This window comes from Squalius cephalus, assembly GCF_949319135.1.
Source record: "Squalius cephalus genome assembly, contig: scaffold_73, whole genome shotgun sequence".
Taxonomy (NCBI): Eukaryota; Metazoa; Chordata; class Actinopteri; order Cypriniformes; family Leuciscidae; genus Squalius; species Squalius cephalus.
Window position 1 is genome coordinate 166,104 of NW_027645820.1, and position 18,611 is coordinate 184,714.

General features: G+C 37.0%; 1 protein-coding gene across 1 annotated transcript; it reads right to left on the reverse strand.

Annotated features, from left to right (window-relative positions):
- Positions 1-8,242: 8,242 nt before the first annotated feature.
- Positions 8,243-15,326, reverse strand: LOC307154172 (GTPase IMAP family member 7-like). The gene is made up of 3 exons (XM_079898938.1): positions 15,005-15,326; positions 13,308-13,375; positions 8,243-13,194 (listed from the first exon to the last, which is right to left on the reverse strand). Exons 2-3 carry the CDS (start codon positions 13,317-13,319, stop codon positions 12,031-12,033), a joined length of 1,176 nt encoding a protein of 391 aa, XP_079755064.1. The 5' UTR covers positions 13,320-13,375; positions 15,005-15,326; the 3' UTR covers positions 8,243-12,030.
- Between the last annotated feature and the right edge of the window lie 3,285 nt (positions 15,327-18,611).

Sequence of the window (18,611 nt, forward strand, 5' to 3'; positions counted from 1 at the left end):
TTACATTAAGTAAATCCACTTAAAAAGCTAATTACTCCTGGACAGAAATGCCATATAAATATACAGAGCGACCGCAAAACGGAAGTTAAAAGACAATTTTCCAAAGATGGCGGCGCCCTTGTTTCTCTGGTGCATAAGGTCTATAGAAGCCCAAGAGGCGAAACTCAATAGAACGCTCCATAGCAACAGTAGCCCCCATGACGTGACGGCGCGGCCGCCATTATGGACTGAAAACTGAAGGAAAACGCCGAAAAATAATGGGAGTCAATGGCACTGAAAAACTTAACATAACAAAAACTTAACATAACTTATTTTTTTCTGGCCGTCATATCTAAATATGAAAACAGTTTAAAATACATTAATGAGGATGACCGACGTTAAATGACGTTAAATGACAGAAAATATACGTCTATGTGTTGGTTATGCATGGCCTAATTACCCTTAGGAAAATAGTATTTTGGGACAAAATATTACTATAGAAGTACTATAAGACTACTATAGAAATACTATAGCAGTTCTATGATATTATAGAGGTATTATAGAACATAACATACTTCTGTGATGTTCTGTAATACCTCTAATATTTTTAAGCTGCTATAGTATTTATATAGTAGGCCTAGTCTTATCGTACTTCTGTAGTATATCCCAAATTACTATAGTATTCCTATAAGATTACTATAATATTTTGTCCCAAAATACTATAAGATTCCTATATAGTACTTTTTAGTAAGGGTATGTCCCCCACCGAATCGGCTTCATTAGCCTACCACTTACGGTTTGCAAAGATACAATTATAAAAATTACTGCAAACCTTTAATCTATCAATATTTATGTTCTATTATGCATTTTCCTTGTTATATGAATTACAGAAATTCATGAAATAATATATAGGCAGACACACAGTAATAAAATATTTATTCAGATGTTGATTTTGAAATTAGTGAACATCACCATATATATGATTTGGAAAAATAAATAAATAAATAACATTATAAATGAGCATTTCTAAAGACTTTTCTTTTACATAGAATATCACAAAAATAAGTTGAAAAAATTAAAAAATTTGTTTTTTCAAAAATCTTCAGTGAAAGTGCACACAGTGAACGTTTCAATGGCAAGAGCACACAGTGAACGTTTCAATGGCAAGAAAAAAACAATCTATGAATGTCCTATTACAGGCGGAAAGGTACAAAAAAGATGTGCAATCTAGCAAGTGCACACATGAACTATAAACACCTACTAAAATGGATTTTGCCATTGACTGGCGCTAACGATTTCAGCAGCTTTCAGTCCATAATGGCGGATGGCCATCTACAGACTGTTACCCATAACACAACAGAGTTTCGCCTCTTGGGCTTCTATACTCTTTCACTACAGGTAAACTACTCATTTTTTTGTTCTAATTTTATTTGCATTTTATTTTACATTTATTTTGCATTTTTAATTCTGAAGTGGTGTTTAGTGTGATGTTAAAATGAAGTGGTGTAAAAATGAGATAGTGTTTTACTCATCATACACAAATAACTAGGGCAGCGTGTGTGTGTGTGTGTGTGTGGTCTTGGTGGAATTAGGATTAAAACCATATGTTAAAACAAGGCCCTTTAAAACAAATACAGTGGCAAAACTGAACCAGGAAAAGAAATATAGGATTTAAGAGTTAATAGTAGCCTAATATACAAAGATTTTTTTCTATGAATAAATTGATTAAATGTATTTTGATATTATTGTTATTTAAAAGCTTGAAGGTTTTCATAACCTTATATATATATATATATATATAAGGTTATGAAAACCTTCAAGCTTTTAAAACTATTTAAAACTTGTAGCATAGGCTTTCTCAAGACAAATTAAAGTTTGCGTTGACAAACTTTTTTAACTAGTTTGTTGTTCATAAACAAAGTATGTCTCTTAGGTACTTTTACAGACAAAGCCAATAACACTCATGCATATCTTGTCTAACATTTTCCTATAATATGTTTAAAATATATAAAAAAAGAAATTCCTTGTATGGTAATGGTTAGTCAAAATGATTAAATATTGTTTGTTCTGTATTTCATCTATATTAGGTTTTGTGAACTGGAGTGCATTTTCCAGACAATATACATATATTTCTCTGCGACATCATCACTGCTTGTGCACGCAACCAAGAGGCAAAAAAGACCCGCGGTCTTCGTAGTTCGTACCGGAGTAAAGGGTTTAGGCTAGTCTAAGTTGTCATAGTGGTGTTGTCACTAAGTCAAAATGCCAGGTAGTTGTTGCGTGGTCAATTGTACCAACCGAGCCAATGCTGGGTGCCTGATGTTCAACATTCCTAGGGGGAAGCATGCTTTTGTATTTGTAAAGTAAGCTATTTGACGAGCTGCACATGACCACATAGCACATAGTTGTATGCATCAAGGGATTTTTACACTCTAATCATTTCTCTTGTATAAGTTACACACTTGGTGTCTGAATAAAATAATTTTATATATCAGGCCATACAATAGTTGGCCACTTCTTGTCATCCACAATCCAAAGATGGTCATGTATTGCGTAGGGATCTGGCAAGATCTCATCATTGCTGAGAGTAAATTTTTTAATGTAATCACCACGGTCGGAGGTACTAAGGCTTCCCACGAATCCATTGTCAAATTTTTGATTTACAGTAAAGTAACGTTATAATGTGTGCAGTCATGTAATGTTGCAGGTTGTAAAGTAACTTAAACAAGGTTAACTTGTATAAAAGCAAATTCTCTAGATGCTGCACTGCTAACATTGGCTATTACATTACTAACTTTTAATCCCTATTCACACTGGATTAGTATTATCTGGGGACCTCGTGTGATTTAGAAATTACCCACCCACATCTGAATTTCTATTGCTTGGAAATGTCTTGTTGTTATTATAGGTCTAGCTGTATGATATATTGGCCATCATAAACAGAAGAATGTTCCTTACCACATGTTGCTAATACATGTCATTCGTCTCCATCTTTTGCTCTTCTGAAGGTTTCGGCTTTCTCTTTCTGCAAATTGTATAGTTTATCATAGCATTGTGTATACCGATATAACCCAGCACCAAAAAATACTATCAAAACACTCCAACGCAGCCTCCATTCTTTGCGAAAGATGGATAAAGAAGCGCACAGGAAACAAAAACAGTGAAAAAATTATAAACAACCCCGCCAAATCACAGAGATGCCGATTAGCACGGGACTAATATTATCACAGGACCTTGGTGTTCGGCGAAATATGGTAGGTCATTTGCAGGGAAATTTTTACTTTACAAATTACAGACATGGCCAATTCGCACGGGATTAAGATCACAGACAACCTCCACAATTATTACAAATTACTAGAGGTCACCAGGTAATACTTATCCTGTGCGAATAGGACTTTAGTCTAACATGATAATTCGTACACGCATCACAGTATGTCCGGATTTTGATTCGTAAACAGTTGGGCATTTTACATAATGTTATATTAATATGAAACACAAACAAACAGATCCAACCCTGAAATTGCAGTTTATTATTGAGTCAACAAGAAATTACAAACAATGCGAAATCTACGTTAATTACAAAGTTCTTTTACAGAACTCGGCATAACAGATAGCGTTTTTTTGCCTCCTGGATGTGGTCCGGTATTGTTTGTATACAAGAAGCCCGTGTATAGGCAAGAGTTCTGGGTGCCCTACTCATTGAATATGTGCTTGCACTGCACTGAAGTATTCAAGGACTGCCCGCCTGTATATGTGAGTATATTTACGTGTGTGAGTGTGCGTGTTTGAGTGTACGTACGTGTGTGAGCGTACGTACGTGTGTGAGTGTACGTACATGTGTGTGTATGCACGGATATGTGTGTGTGTGTGTACGTACGTGTGTATGTACGTGTGTGTGTATGTACATGTGTGAGTGTACGTACGCGTGTGTGTGCGTGTATGTTCGTGTGTGAGTGTACCTACATGTGTGAGTGTACGTACGTGTGTGTTTGTGAGTGTACTTGTGTGAGTGTACATACATGTGTGTACGTATGTGTGTGAGTGTACATACGTGTGTGTGTGAGTGTACGTACGTGTGTGAGTGTACGTACGTGTATGTGTGTGTGTGTGTGTGTGTGTGTGTGTGTGCGTATGTGTGGGCGTGTGTGAGTGTACGTACGTGTGTGTGTATGTACATGTGTGAGTGTACGTACGCGTGTGTGTGTGTGTGAGTGTACCTACATGTGTGAGTGTACGTACGTGTGTGTTTGTGAGTGTACGTGTGTGAGTGTACTTGTGTGAGTGTACATACATGTGTGTACGTACGTGTGTGAGTGTACGTACGTGTGTTTGTGAGTGTACGTACGTGTGTTTGTGAGTGTACGTACGTGTGTGAGTGTACGTACGTATGTGAGTGTATGTGTGCGAGTGTGCGTGTGTGTGTACGTACGTGTGTGTGAGTGTGCGTGTGTGAGTGTACGTACATGAGTGTGAGTGTACGTACGTGTGTGTGTGTGTGCGCATACGTGAGTGTGTGTGTGTGAGTGTACGTACGTGTGTGTGTGAGAGTGAACGTACGTGTGTGTGTGTGTGTGTGTGTGTGTACGTATGTGTGTGTGTGTATGTGTTTGAGTGTACTTGTGAGTGTACGTACGTGTGTGAGCGTACGTACGTGTGTGAGTGTATGTACATGTCTGAGTGTACGTACGTACGTGTGTGTGTGTGTGTGTGTGTGTGTGTGTGTGTGTGTGCGTACGTGTGTGTCAGGGTTTCCGTTGTCCGGTAATTACCGGACATTGGCCGGAAAAAAAATTAAATGTCCGACAAAATTAAATCTCTCCGGTCAAATTGTCCGATTAAAATTGCTTTATAATCCCGCCCCCCTAACACAATCTAAATTTGAGAATAAGCCTAAAATGTATAAAGCAAAAATACACCGACCTTTGGCTATGTTATAAAGGGAACAGGCTCTACCGTTTGAAAGTTATTAAACATTATTACGTGGCTTGGTTGAATTCCAATGTGGAATGCGGTCTGTTATTTCTTGATATCAGACCGCTGCGAAGCACTAACGGCGCCAGGATTTTGATTGTAGGTGGGCCTCCAGAAAACTGGATGGGCCAGTTAAAATAAGCCAAAAATTAAAAAAATAAATAAAACGGGTTCCCCTTCATCTCCGTTTCAGCGCTTTTCTGGGCACTGATGAGGACAGTGACTCAGTAGCCTACCTGAACTTAAACAGGATTTTTTTTGTTGCCTTTTTAATACAATTACAGTTTCATTTAATTTATTGTTTAATACAATTATAGGCCTATTATTTTTAGTTTATTAACAGCAACAACAGCTGTAAAGATGAAGTTGACGATCGCCATCTCCTTATGAACGCGCCTATAGGCTATAGAGAGAAATGCACATCATGGATTACATAATCAGAGAGTAGCCTATTTCTTTTCGCTTTAAATTGTTAAAAAGACATTTCAAGCTTTCTTAAGATATATTTCATGTCTGTGAGGCCTACGCTGAGTTTCGTTAAATTAGGATGAGATGCGCTCCCGTTCACGAGCAATGCAAGTGACCGCGCAGGCGCCTGCATGATTAGGCCTATCGTCTGCTATATTTGCTGCTTATTTATTAAATACAGGCAAAATACAGGCAAAAAAAATTATTAAAATTAAGATACAATTTATACAAAACGAAATTCACTTCAAATTAGTCTTTCTACAAAACCAAACTTAATTAAGTGGTCAAAATCATGTCTGACCCGCTCCATGTCTCTCGATATTGCGCATCCTACTCGTGGGTTCACTTTTCATAATCAACATAAATTAAAAAATAACATTATAATATTTTAACAAATATTAAACTAAATGAGCTTATTTAATGGCTACAACACGTATAGTAGACCTAGACTCTCTATTTGTACAAATTGCTGCATTTTTTTTTTTTTTCAGAATTTTGCACACATAAGTTGAAAGGCATTTGTTTGTGCATGCATAGCAAAACATATCTGCAACATTTATCAAGTTCACTGATAATTACGCGCGCATTTATTAATTATTATCTTAATGAATAATGAAACAAGGACGAACCATAAACTGCGTTGTTTGTTTAGAATGAAATGGATCGCAAATAGATCCGAATGAAGAAACGTAGGCTACCTAACCATAAAATGGGTCTCGAGTGTTCCTGCAGAGAGGGGGTTCTCGCTGCAGAATCGGATCAAAACGAAGCAGCGAAGTCGCCTAACAAGGTTACGCGGCTTATGCGCAGGTTGTGGAGAGAGACAGTGAAGTTCGCTTGAGTAAAAACAATAGGCTTCAGATATTTTCAGATATTCTATGTGGGGAAGGGGGATTGGTTTGTTAAACTATGAATGTGAAACCATAGTAAAAACAATTGGCGTTGATTGACGCCAATTGGACGTTCATGTTTTTTTTTTTTTTTCGTTTTTTTATTTGAAAGTTAGGCTAATAATGTTGCATTCGGCCTGATTATGTCATTTTTTAAATTACATATAGCCTTCCTCCAGTTTTCCTCAACTTGACTAATTAAGAGGCGATATTTGACCGGCATATCATCAAAATGTCCGGAAAACGAAACCTCTGCCGGTCACTATGACCGGCACCATTTTTTTCTAGCGGAAACTCTGGTGTGTGTGTATGGCGCTCGCTTTGTGTCATTCGGCGACGAGACTGACAAGCACGACAGATAACACACGTGTATACGTGCGTGTACGTCTCCATTTGTTTTATATGGAGGCGTACACGCAAATATCACGTCACGTAGACACGTCAATAACGTGTAGCTGTTGATTTTTACAGACGTGACGGCGGCGTCACGTTAGAAGTTAACGTGTGGATTACGTCTGCACGTCTTAACGTCTGTACGTCTGCCCGTCTGCATGTCTGCCTGCCTAATTTTCCTTATTTTCTCATACTTTTGCTGTTATAGACATTCTAGATAATCTTATTTTGGCAGTTTACTTAGAACTACATTGGATTTATTTATTTATATAATGCTGAATGTTAAGTACATCCATTTGGTATCCCAATGATATACAAGTCTATTGTCATGTATATACGATCTTATGAGAGACAAATAAAATGGGCTAGTAAAATTCAGAAAAAGTGGGTCATATCATTATTTGTTTGTTTAAGATTTGTTAAAGCCCTGCAGTAGCCGGTCTGCATGCCTCAAGTTCATTCATAGATGCTGCATTTAGTTTTAATTAACCATTCAGAAACCACTTTAAAACTTATTGGATTTTAAACTAAAATAAATTATCAATCATTCAATTTAAAATCGTTTAACATAAATACTATTTAATAGAGCTACACTAAAAAATTATAAAGCCTAGCACTCTATTAAATTGAGCCTAGTCATACTGCACATTTTTTACTACTATGTTAAGAGCCCTGATAAATAAACTGTAACAGGCTTAAACGGATGCATCTTGTTTTCACCTGCAGGAAAAACAAACAGTTAAAACAAAAATGACAGTAAATGAGCACTAACATCAGTAGGTGGCAGCAGAGGGACACTTATCTGCTCATTAGCCATGTCCACTCCTTGATCTATTTGTAGGAAGTTTCAGTAAGTTTTGGGTCATTTATTCCTGTACATTAAGGGCTCAGTGCATTAACAATTTCTGAAAGGAGCAATGTTCGATATAGTATACATTTGCTTTTGTAAAATATTTTCAGTGCTTTAAATGTCTTACAGATTTGTATTGTATGGGGGTTCTGCGTCTTTGGAAAAGTTATATTCCACTAACACAAGATAAATAATGAGTGAAATGTATGACTGAATGATTCTTTTAATTTATTTTTGTCAAAACGAAGCGTTTGTAATGTCATTTGTAGCATCTTTTAATAAAAGAATAATAGTCATCTCAAGTCAAGTCATCTTCATTTATATAGCGCTTTTAACAACGTAGATTGTTTCAAAGCAGCTTTACAGAGATAAGCGTATAATTTAAGGTAACAGAGATTGTTTTGGCTTTATAGCAGAGTTAAGTTATTTCCATCTAAAGTTAGTTTTGATTGATTTGCTTCCGTCGCAACGATCATTTGTTATTAAATTAGGGGCCGCTAAGACGACACCATTCCCTCTACACAGACTTTAAACGCGAACCTGTGAGAAACGCTGATGGCGTTCACATGCGCATTTAGAATGGGTTCTATAGTTATGTGCATTTGAATATATGCAGGTTTGGAATTCCCTACAAGCCAAGCCTAAACAAAGTACTTGTCTTTCCTTTATAGATTTTTTTTTTTTTAGATTTTCATAAATAATTTTATTTTATTTTGTTGCTTTGGGGTAGGAACGCGAAACGAATTTTCCCGACAACGCCTTATCTGTATAGTGGTAGTGGGATCCTCCATAGGGAGAGACTAGTTGGCACTTCAGCACTGCGTTGTCATCGGGTCCAGGCGAAGGTCCTTCGTCAGATCTGGATACGGCCTGGATCCGGCAGGCTGCAGGAAAACCTCGGGATAAACACAGACACTAAAATTAGCGTAGATGCCATTCTTCTCATGATGTAACGAGTACATCAGGATTTATGGGAAGTGTTCCCGGTTCCGGCTGACCTAATCTATGCAGCCTAACATTAAATTATAGAAGTCTATAATGTATTATGTGAATGCTAGGTCAAAGAGATGTGTCTTTAATCTAGCTTTGAACTGACAGAGTGTGTCTGCTTCCCGGACAATGGTAGGAAGACTGTTCCAGAGTTTTGGTGCTAAATAGGAGAAGGATCTACCGCCAGCAGTCGATTTTGATATTCTAGGTATTAGTAACTGGCCGGAATTTTGAGATCGCAATAGACGTGACGGACTATAATGCGTTAAGAGCTCGCTCAAGTACTGCGGAGCTAAACCATTTAGTGCTTTGTAAGTGATCAGCAATATTTTAAAATTTATGCGATGTTTAATAGGGAGCCAATGCAGTTTTGACAGAACCGGGCTAATATGGTCATACTTCCTGGTTCTGGTAAGAACTTGAGCTGCTGCGTTTTGAACTAGCTGTAGTTTGTTTATTAAGCGTGCAGGGTAACCACCCAGTAGGGCATTACAATAATCTAGCCTTGAGGTCATGAACGCATGAACTAACTGTTCCGCATTTGTCAATGAGAGCATATGACGTAATTTAGATATATTTTTAAGATGGAAAAATGCGGTTTTACAGATACTAGACACGTGACTTTCAAATGAAAGATTGGTATCAAAGAGCACACCCAGGTTCCTAACTGACGACGAAGACTTAACAGAGCAGCCATCAAGTGTTAGACAGTATTCTAGGTTATTACGTGAGGAAGTTTTTTGTCCAATAATTAGAAACTCTGTTTTTTCAGAATTTAGAAGTAGGAAATTACGAGTCATCCAATTTTTTATATCCGCTATGCATTCCGTTAATTTTGTGAATTGATAAGTTTCGTTAGGTTTTGAAGAAATATAGAGCTGAGTATCGTCAGCATAACAGTGAAAGCTAATGCCATGTTTCCTAATGATATCTCCTAATGGTAGCATGTACAGAGTGAACAGCAGCGGTCCTAGTACTGAGCCTTGTGGTACGCCATACTGAACTTGTGATCGATGAGACATCTCATCATTTACTGCTACAAACTGATAACGGTCAGATAAGTATGATTTAAACCATGCTAGTGCATTTCCCGTAATGCCAACATAATGTTCTAATCTATTTAAAAGAACGTTGTGGTCAATGGTGTCAAATGCAGCACTAAGATCGAGTAACACTAATAGCGAGATACAACCACGATCGGATGATAAGAGCAGATCATTTGTGACTCTAACGAGAGCTGTCTCGGTACTATGGTATGGTCTAAATCCGGACTGAAAATCCTCACAGATATCATTTCTTTCAAGAAAGGAACACAGTTGTGAAGATACTGCCTTTTCTAGTATCTTTGACAGAAAAGGTAGATTCGAGATCGGCCTGCAATTGACTAATTCTGTAGGATCAAGTTGCGCTTTTTTAACAAGCGGTTTAATCATAGCCAGCTTAAAGTTTTTTGGTACGTATCCTAGAGACAAAGATGAATTAATGATATTAAATACTCTGGAAGTATTTCTTTCAGTAGCTTAGTCGGTATAGGGTCTAACATACATGTTGTAGATTTAGATGATTTAATGAGTTTAGTAAATTCTTCCTCTCCTATAGCAACGAATGAATCAAATTTTTCCTCAGGGAGACTACAATGCACTGCCTGATGCGATACTGTAGCAGACGGTTGCATAGTTATAATTTTGTCCCTGATATTATCAATCTTATAAGTGAAGAAGTTCATAAAGTCATTACTGCTGTGTTGCTTGGAAACTTCGGTGCTTGAAGCTTTATTTTTCGTTAGTTTAGCCACCGTTTCAAATAAATACCTAGGATTATGTTTATTTTCTTCTAATAGGGTTGAAAAATAAGCAGATCTAGCAGCTTTTAAAGCCTCTCTGTAAGCAATTGAGCTCTCTTTCCATGAAATCCGAAATACCTCTAGTTTTGTTTTCTTCCAGTTGCGCTCCATTTTTCTGGCTGCTCTCTTAAGGGCCCGAGTGTGCTCATTGTACCACGGCGTTGGACTATTTTCTTTAATCTTCTTTAAGCGCAACGGAGCAACTGTGTCTAAAGTGCTGGAAAAGAGAGAGTTAAATGTTTCTGTTGTAATATCTAGTTCTTCTAAGCTATCTGAGATGCTGAGATGATGAAACTGATCAGGAAGATTATTGATAAAGCAATCTTTAGTAGCAGAAGTGATAGGTCTCACATATTTGTAACACGGAGTCGGCTTTGCAGCCTTGGCTAAATGCAAATTACATGAGACTAGATAATGATCTGAGATGTCATCACTCTGCTGCAGAATTTCAACGGCATCAACATTTATTCCGTGTGATAATATTAGATCTAGAGTATGATTACGACGATGAGTAGGTCCTGACACGTGTTGTCTAACTCCGATTGAATTTACAATGTCTTTAAATGCCAAACCCAATGCATCTTTTTCATTATCGATGTGTATATTAAAATCACCAACAATTAGTACTTTATCTGCAGTCAATATTAATTCTGATAGAAAGTCCGCAAATTCTTTGATAAAGTCTGTATGGTGCCCTGGTGGCCTGTATACAGTAGCCAGCACAAATCTCAAACGTGATTTATCGTTTACACTATATATTTTTACATTAAGCACCAATGCTTCAAAAGAATTATATTTAATAACAGGGTGCCAACAATTATGGCCAGCGTGTTTTGGAGAAAAACATTTATTTCATAATGTGATTTACCCCCCACTTTTAATTATTTTACTTCAATGAGAGGTTAGATTTTTGTGAATTTTTTGAAGGAAAGATCAAAAGGATAAACAATGCAGATTTATTTTTTACAGCCATTTGTTATCATATTTATCAGGGGTGCCATCCATTTTGGCAATGACTGTATATTAGATCAGTTTTATTAAGATACATTGATGTGAACATCAATCCACAATGTAAAAGTACAAACGGTATCTGTGGTATACATATATTATATAGTCCATCATCATCATTATCTGTCCATCTCAGGGGATTGTCTCTCTCTTTGAACACACTTTAACCAAGAAAAATATTTATCTAAGCCTATAAAAAAATGATCTTTACTGCTCTTGAAACCACATCATCAGAGACTAAACTATATAAATGAATCAGCAAGCCATCAAGATAAAGTTTAAACTGTAAATAACTATTGTAGGAACAAGCTAAAAACGCTCCACATACACAATATATAGTAACCATATTTCTTCTTTCTGTTTACTGATATTATGTAACCATGCAAAAACAAAAGACATCAAACTGAAAAATTACATTAATTCCCCACAAAATAGATTCTGACAATTCAAATTATAAATCATTATTACAAGCTTACAGTTGCAAATCAGGGTATGGAGACAGTTTTGAACACTAATGTCTTGCTCAATAGCTGATTTTTGTTGATTTTTAACTAAAAAAGTTGCATACGGCAGATTTAATATTAATTGTTGTTAATTTGACAATAAAATTAACTTCCGGCTGTAAATCATCAGCATCTTCATTGTATCGCTGCAAAAGCTCCGGCAGCTCCAGCTAATCCTGCTAATGCTGTAACAGGAAGTTCATTTCCTCCTATAAAGTAACCAATCACAGCTCCGACTGATAAACCACACACAACACCTCCTGACTTCAGCAATAACTGTCTAACAGCGCTGGGATGCTCATGAGAAAATGAGCGGATTACCTGACTCTTCAACATCAATCTCCAGAGATTCCCTATCAAGACTCCTGCAGTTGATGCTGATCCTCCAGTAAAGAAACCCTTAGTGAACATCCATCCACGTGAAGAGTCTTCCTTCCACACCAAAACACCTCCCGTCACCACAGCAAAAACCATAAATACACAGACATATTTCAGCTTTATCTGCTTCCCCCATTTCCCCATTTTGTCTGGGCTCTCTGGTCTTATGGCTCTTTCCTCCTCATATTCTCTCCTCACTCGCATCTCTGTCTCTCGTCTGACTCTGTCTAACATCATTTGACGTTCTCTCACTCTCCTCTCCTCCTCTTCTCTCTTTTCCTTCTCTGCTCTCCTCTCGGTCTCCTGCATCATTTCTAGTGTGTAACGGGAGTTTGTGTTCTCAGTTACCAGTCTGTGGATCTTCTCCATGAGTTCAGTCACCTGCTGTCTGTTTGCTGGATCTTTAACGTTAAACTCATGATATCTCTGACCACATCGGCTAATGAAAGCAGATAACTGAGGATTTGCCCTGATCATTTCTCCTAGTGATCTCATGTGTCTCTGATCTGCATGAGTGAAGAGCACTAGAGTAAATCTGAGAGCTTCTACACCAAACTTCTGCTCAAACCAATCAATGAAATCCTTCTCATGTTCAGTGTAAGTGCTTAAAGGCAGAATCAGCAGGATGACATGAGCTCCTGGTGAACGTAGAGCTCTCTTCAGCTCCGAGTCTGAATCAAAGTCAGTGTGAGTGGAGAATCTGAAGTCTGGAGTATCGATCACTGTCACGCTTCTGTTATTAACTTCTCCAGTGTGTGTCTTACAGGCTCTGGTCACTGATGAAGAGCTCTTTAGTGACTCAAACACTCGACCATTAAAGATGACGTTTCCTGTGGCGCTTTTCCCGGATCCGGTTTTACCAATCAACAGCAGCCGACAATCTTCATCTTCATCTGTCATCAACTCTTGGTTCTGTAACCTCTAAAATACATAAAACCATGCAGCATACAGTCAATTAAAAGACTAATTATAAATTATTGTCTGCTACAATTAAAAAGGTATGAAGCGGAAGAGAGAGATGTTAAAATATTTACCTGATAAGCCATGCCAAGGTCTCTTTTCTCTTGTTTAAACAATTATACCAAGAAAATAAAAGTTCAATCTACGAAAAAAAAAAAAAAAAAAAGAAGTTTAGACGTACACAATACAAATCCGCATGAAATGTCTATATGCATGAATTACATTTATGTAAATTATTTAATTATTTATAATAAATTATTTACTTGTGCTTTAGGTAAGTGAAATTGAAAGAAAGAAAGAAAGAAAGAAAGAAAGAAAGAAAGAAAGAAAGAAAGAAAGAAAGAACGCAATGAAAGGCAACCCATCACTACCACAGAGACAGAGATATAGATTTCAACACAGAGATACCAGAAAAAAAGATACAGGTAAAATAAAATATTTAATTTCAGTCATGTTTACGTATAGCGAGAAATAATATCAATCTATCCAATGGTCCAGTGTTGCTTATACAGTATTATATGTGTGTTTTTAAACAACACTGTTAAATGTCGCTGTAGATTTAGCAACACAGTCCCGCAAAAACCTACAGTACAAAACCACATTTCTATACAGTAAAATACCGTAATTTGCATTGCATTCTGGGTCATTTCGTTTGAGCGGGAACATTTTACAGTATATTTTAGTGTTGCTGTAGCTGTAACCTGGCTGTAAAATGCCAGGCAATAATACAGGTTTGCTGTAAACAGCAAAAAGCATGCTGATGCAGGTCACTCACTGGATTGGCTATTGGTACCATGCAGGTTAGTCTTTTACTTAATTTAATTTAGGGGGAGACCCAGTTCTCAAGCATTGTGAATATAATGACAAATAATGCTACAATTGCTGCATGTGAATCGAAATACAGCAACTTGTTGGCATCCGTCCTGCCAGTAATGTACAATAAAAATACAAGAAAATTGTTTATCGTTAATATAAGAAACAATCATGACTATCCTATGCAAACTTTGCGAAGAGTCCGCTATCAGAGAACAGATATAGGCTACAAAATAACATGTAAAATAAATGGTTTAGTTTTACTTTTATAAATTGAGCATGCATTATAATATTACAGATACATTTTCCAAAGCAGATTTGTGTTAGCCCCTTCTATAGGACTATGCAGCAGATTTTTTTTTTTTTTTTTTTTGTTATCAATTTGTTTTGTTATACAGTAGCTCTATGTCAAGTTCACAGATGCAGAAAAGTGCCTAGATATTAAAAGTGTGTTATGTCATCATTGCTCATTATCAGACGACAATGATTACTTGTCAAATAGATCACTTGTCAAATAAATTACTTGTAAAATAAATAAATTAACTTGAAATCGTTTTAGTTCATGTGTAGAGATTGCAGTTATACAGTAGGCCTACATGCCCAAATAAAAATGACTTTCAATAATGCTGAAAATAAGTTAAAGGGTCAGTTCACCAAAAGTTTTCAGTGCTGTGAGATTCACTGCTGAACAGAACTGATAACACACAGCTGTTTCAACATTCAGTATCGTAGCCTATTTAAGGCAGGTCAGTCGTATGATCCTGTACTAACATGGCGATTTTTTGAACGCTTGGAGAAACAAAAACATTCACTTAACCCTCACCAAACCTTTTTATGTCTTACCGAGACCTCTAAATGTTATTGCTACATAGCTCATGCTATTGTAAATTTAAATACACATATCCAGTGCAACATTTGTTAAACAAATACAGATTTATTAAATAAACGTTACACTTACTGAGAATCACACAAGACCAAGGAGGTAAAATGCCTTCCGTCGTCAGTGAGCTTCAACAAAATGTCGGAAATATTATTTTACTTTCGCTTTAAACAGAGTCATGTGACCGATATAAGCTGAGACCTCAAGGGCTGCGTCCTCCGGAGGTTTGAAGGCTAGCCACGTCATCAAGTCAATAATAATAATAACAACAACAGTTGGATTGCAAAGTAGGCTAATAAAGAAATGACAGCATTTTACACCTCACGAGGAATAACTCAATTTTATTGCGGTTACTTTCTTAAATGAGACCGACTCGATGACGTATGCACCCTTCAAATGCGACTTCCGGGGGGCGCAGTCCTCATAAGTGGTGGGACACAAAGTTGGTTTGAGGTTGGACGTTTGACATTTGTCAGAGATAAATAGATCAATAGCGATACAGCATAAGAACAAAAATCTAATTGTTTTAAAATGTAGAAGAGAACACACAATGTAGTGTATGTGTTTTAATCCGCTTTGCTGTAGCCTACAGAAACCTACAAATGTTGTAATTTAGTGGGATCTACAAAGTACAAAACGAAGAGGAATCCATAGGCCTATATTCATAACATTGAACTGACTTGAGCTATATAATGATACTATTGCTTTCTCTAGAGCTGCTTACAGCTTAAGCTTGGTAATTGATTCACTTTGCAGTATTATGCAATTTGTGGACTTAAAAATTGAACTGAACTGAGCTGCATGAAGACAAAATTGCCCTTTATGCTGCTTTACTGTTGAATTGAGCATGTTTCCTAACTGATTAACTTTGCAACAGTAGGCTACACTGTTATTGAACTAAATTAACATTTAACCAAAATGATTTACAGCTGAATTTACACTTGTTTCATAGGCTAACTGAAGAAATAAAGGTTACTTGCCTTAGGAATTGTAACAAGACAAAAAAAAAAAAAAATATATATATATATATATATATATATATATATATATATATATATATATATATATATATATATATATATATATATATATATATATATAAATACTGCCGTAGGCTATAGCTTTCTGTTTTGAATCTCTATTTACTATAATTCCTTGTTGTTTATATTGCTAAATATAACTTACTCATCACCTTAGATAGTGTCTATTGCCTATATCATCACATTAATCATGTGAGGCGCCATAGTCGCGGGACAAAACACCGCTCTTCCGTTCCGATTACAGGGTTCAAGATCACGCATTGAGCGTGACAGTCACTCATTTCGGTCTTTTGTCACGCACTCCCGCCACACATTGTATTTCTCACGCGGAAAAACTATTTATAATATATTTAATATGCCGCAGCGCCCAAAATGTCTCTGCCCGCGCCGCTTTCACTGTGGAGCCGGCAGAAATCAAGCACGTCTACCCTGGAATTCTCCACTTATCAGCCAATCATAAAAAAGAAAAAAAGAAAGGGGCTACACAATAGCCAATCAGAAAATAGCACTATTGTATTTGGATAATTTAATGCAACAACCAACACTCTCAGATAAAAAGGTACAATAGCTGTCACTGGGACAGTACCCTTATAGGTTTTATTTAGGTACTATTATGTACACTTTTGGTACCAATATGTACCTTTGAGGGACTAATATGTAGGGGAGAGCGGGGCACAACCTAACGCTTTTAGACTTTCTCAGTTTGTGCAAATCTACTTATGGTTCAGAGTATTTATTTTTTCCCCACATTAATTTCCCACATGTCTAGTACAATTATGTGTTTTTGTTTTATTAATACAGTATATACTTTTTTCTTGATATAGCCCGAAAGAATGGAAGTGAAATGTGACAACATGCCCCATAGGTGGGGTACATTGTAACATGTGTGGGGTATGGAGCTAGAAGAGTCTCAATAAAGATAAATGCACAAACTGCATTCACATATGCACACACAGGATACACAAATGCACACACATGATTCATAAATACACACACAGGATACACAAATGCGCACAAAATTCACAAATGCACACACAGAATTTAAAAAGCACAGAAGATTCACAAATGCATACAAAATTCAGAAATGCACACAAAATTCATAAATACACACACAATTCAGAAATGAAAACAAAATTTACAAATGCACACAAGATTCACAAATGCTCAGGACAAGATTCAGAAATGTATTTCTGATGCACACACAAATATATCTTGATTTACAAACTGCTTGCGGTCTGTGAACTTCACTGCATTTGTGTGTGAATTTTGAGACTCCCCTGACTTGGCTCCACACACAAATGCCTTTTTTTAAACAGGGAATGACCTGTGACCAATCAGATACCTCCCTTGTTTTAGCCAATCACAAGAACGCACCCCAGTGGGGGATTGTTTACTTGTAAGCCAATCATATGAAGTGTGGGCGCGAGCGCTAGAGCGAGGTGGGTGGAGTTCTGCCAGTTGGTTGAGACCGGCTTCTTAGGCGGTGGGCCAAGTCCGTCTATCTCGTTTAGTTTTTGATTTGACAGTTACTCAGCAGCTGTGTGGCTCATTTTTGTCTGTATGAATAATTCACAAAAAGATTAATGATTGTTTCCAACGCCAATTGTTGCACATTAAAGTATAAAAATAGATTTCATTTCGCTAGCTGATCACAAACGTTGGCCGGAGTGAGATCCAATCAACGCTTGTGTTGTTACCTTGTTGAATAGATTTGGCCAATCACGTTATTCGTTGAACCGGCGTCGCGTCAGTTTTGAGTCTAGTACAGTCTACAACCCAACGTGAAGAGACCGGTGTGTCTCGGCAAGACAACGTCAAGGTAAGATTTGTTTTACAATGATTATACACCCCTATATCTTAATGCTTTTCATATAAGTTGTATTTAAGACTGCAAGGCAAGCTATAGTTCGCCGTGAATATATGCGTTGTCGTCAGTGATGCGCGGGTCAATGTATAAACAAACCGCACCCGACCGACGTTTTCAACTAACCCGCCCGCAACTCGGACCGCAAAAAACGAAAAAGAAAATATTGTACCCGACTCGCTTCCTGACCCGCATTTTTTTTAAAGTAGCTATAATGCTCATCGTAGCTCTTAATATAACTTAATATTCTAATTTTGTCAAGAATTATAAAAAATCGTCAATATAAGCTCATAATTTGTACTAAAATAGTCTAAATGTTTAGTTTTAAAAACAATTTTAAAAAGCTGGCTATGTCTATTTTGATGTTTCTGCGCAAGTTCAGCAGACAGTGAGGTTCGGGTTTGTTCCGATCAGAGCTCGTGAGCGGAGAGCGCATTTCTAAATATTCCGCTCCGCTCACGGTCGCTCGCCCAACCCAGATGGCCCGCTGTTTCGAAAATATGTGGAATAAAGGCTGCCTCCGACTATTTTTTTTTCTTGTCGACTAGTTGTTCATTTAAGCCATTCGTGGACAAATCGCCCCTTTATATTAAATTAATTACTTAAAGGCTAGCCTACAGGAACAAGCGTAATGACCGCACGCTTAAAGCTTGCCACAAAGAACCGGTTGAAGTAATGATTATGAATGTGTCTAAATTAGCAAGGAGACATTTAATTGTTTAGTAATAAACTGGTGTTTTCTGTGTCGCTGCAAAGATGAAGTTGACAATGCGGAGATTGC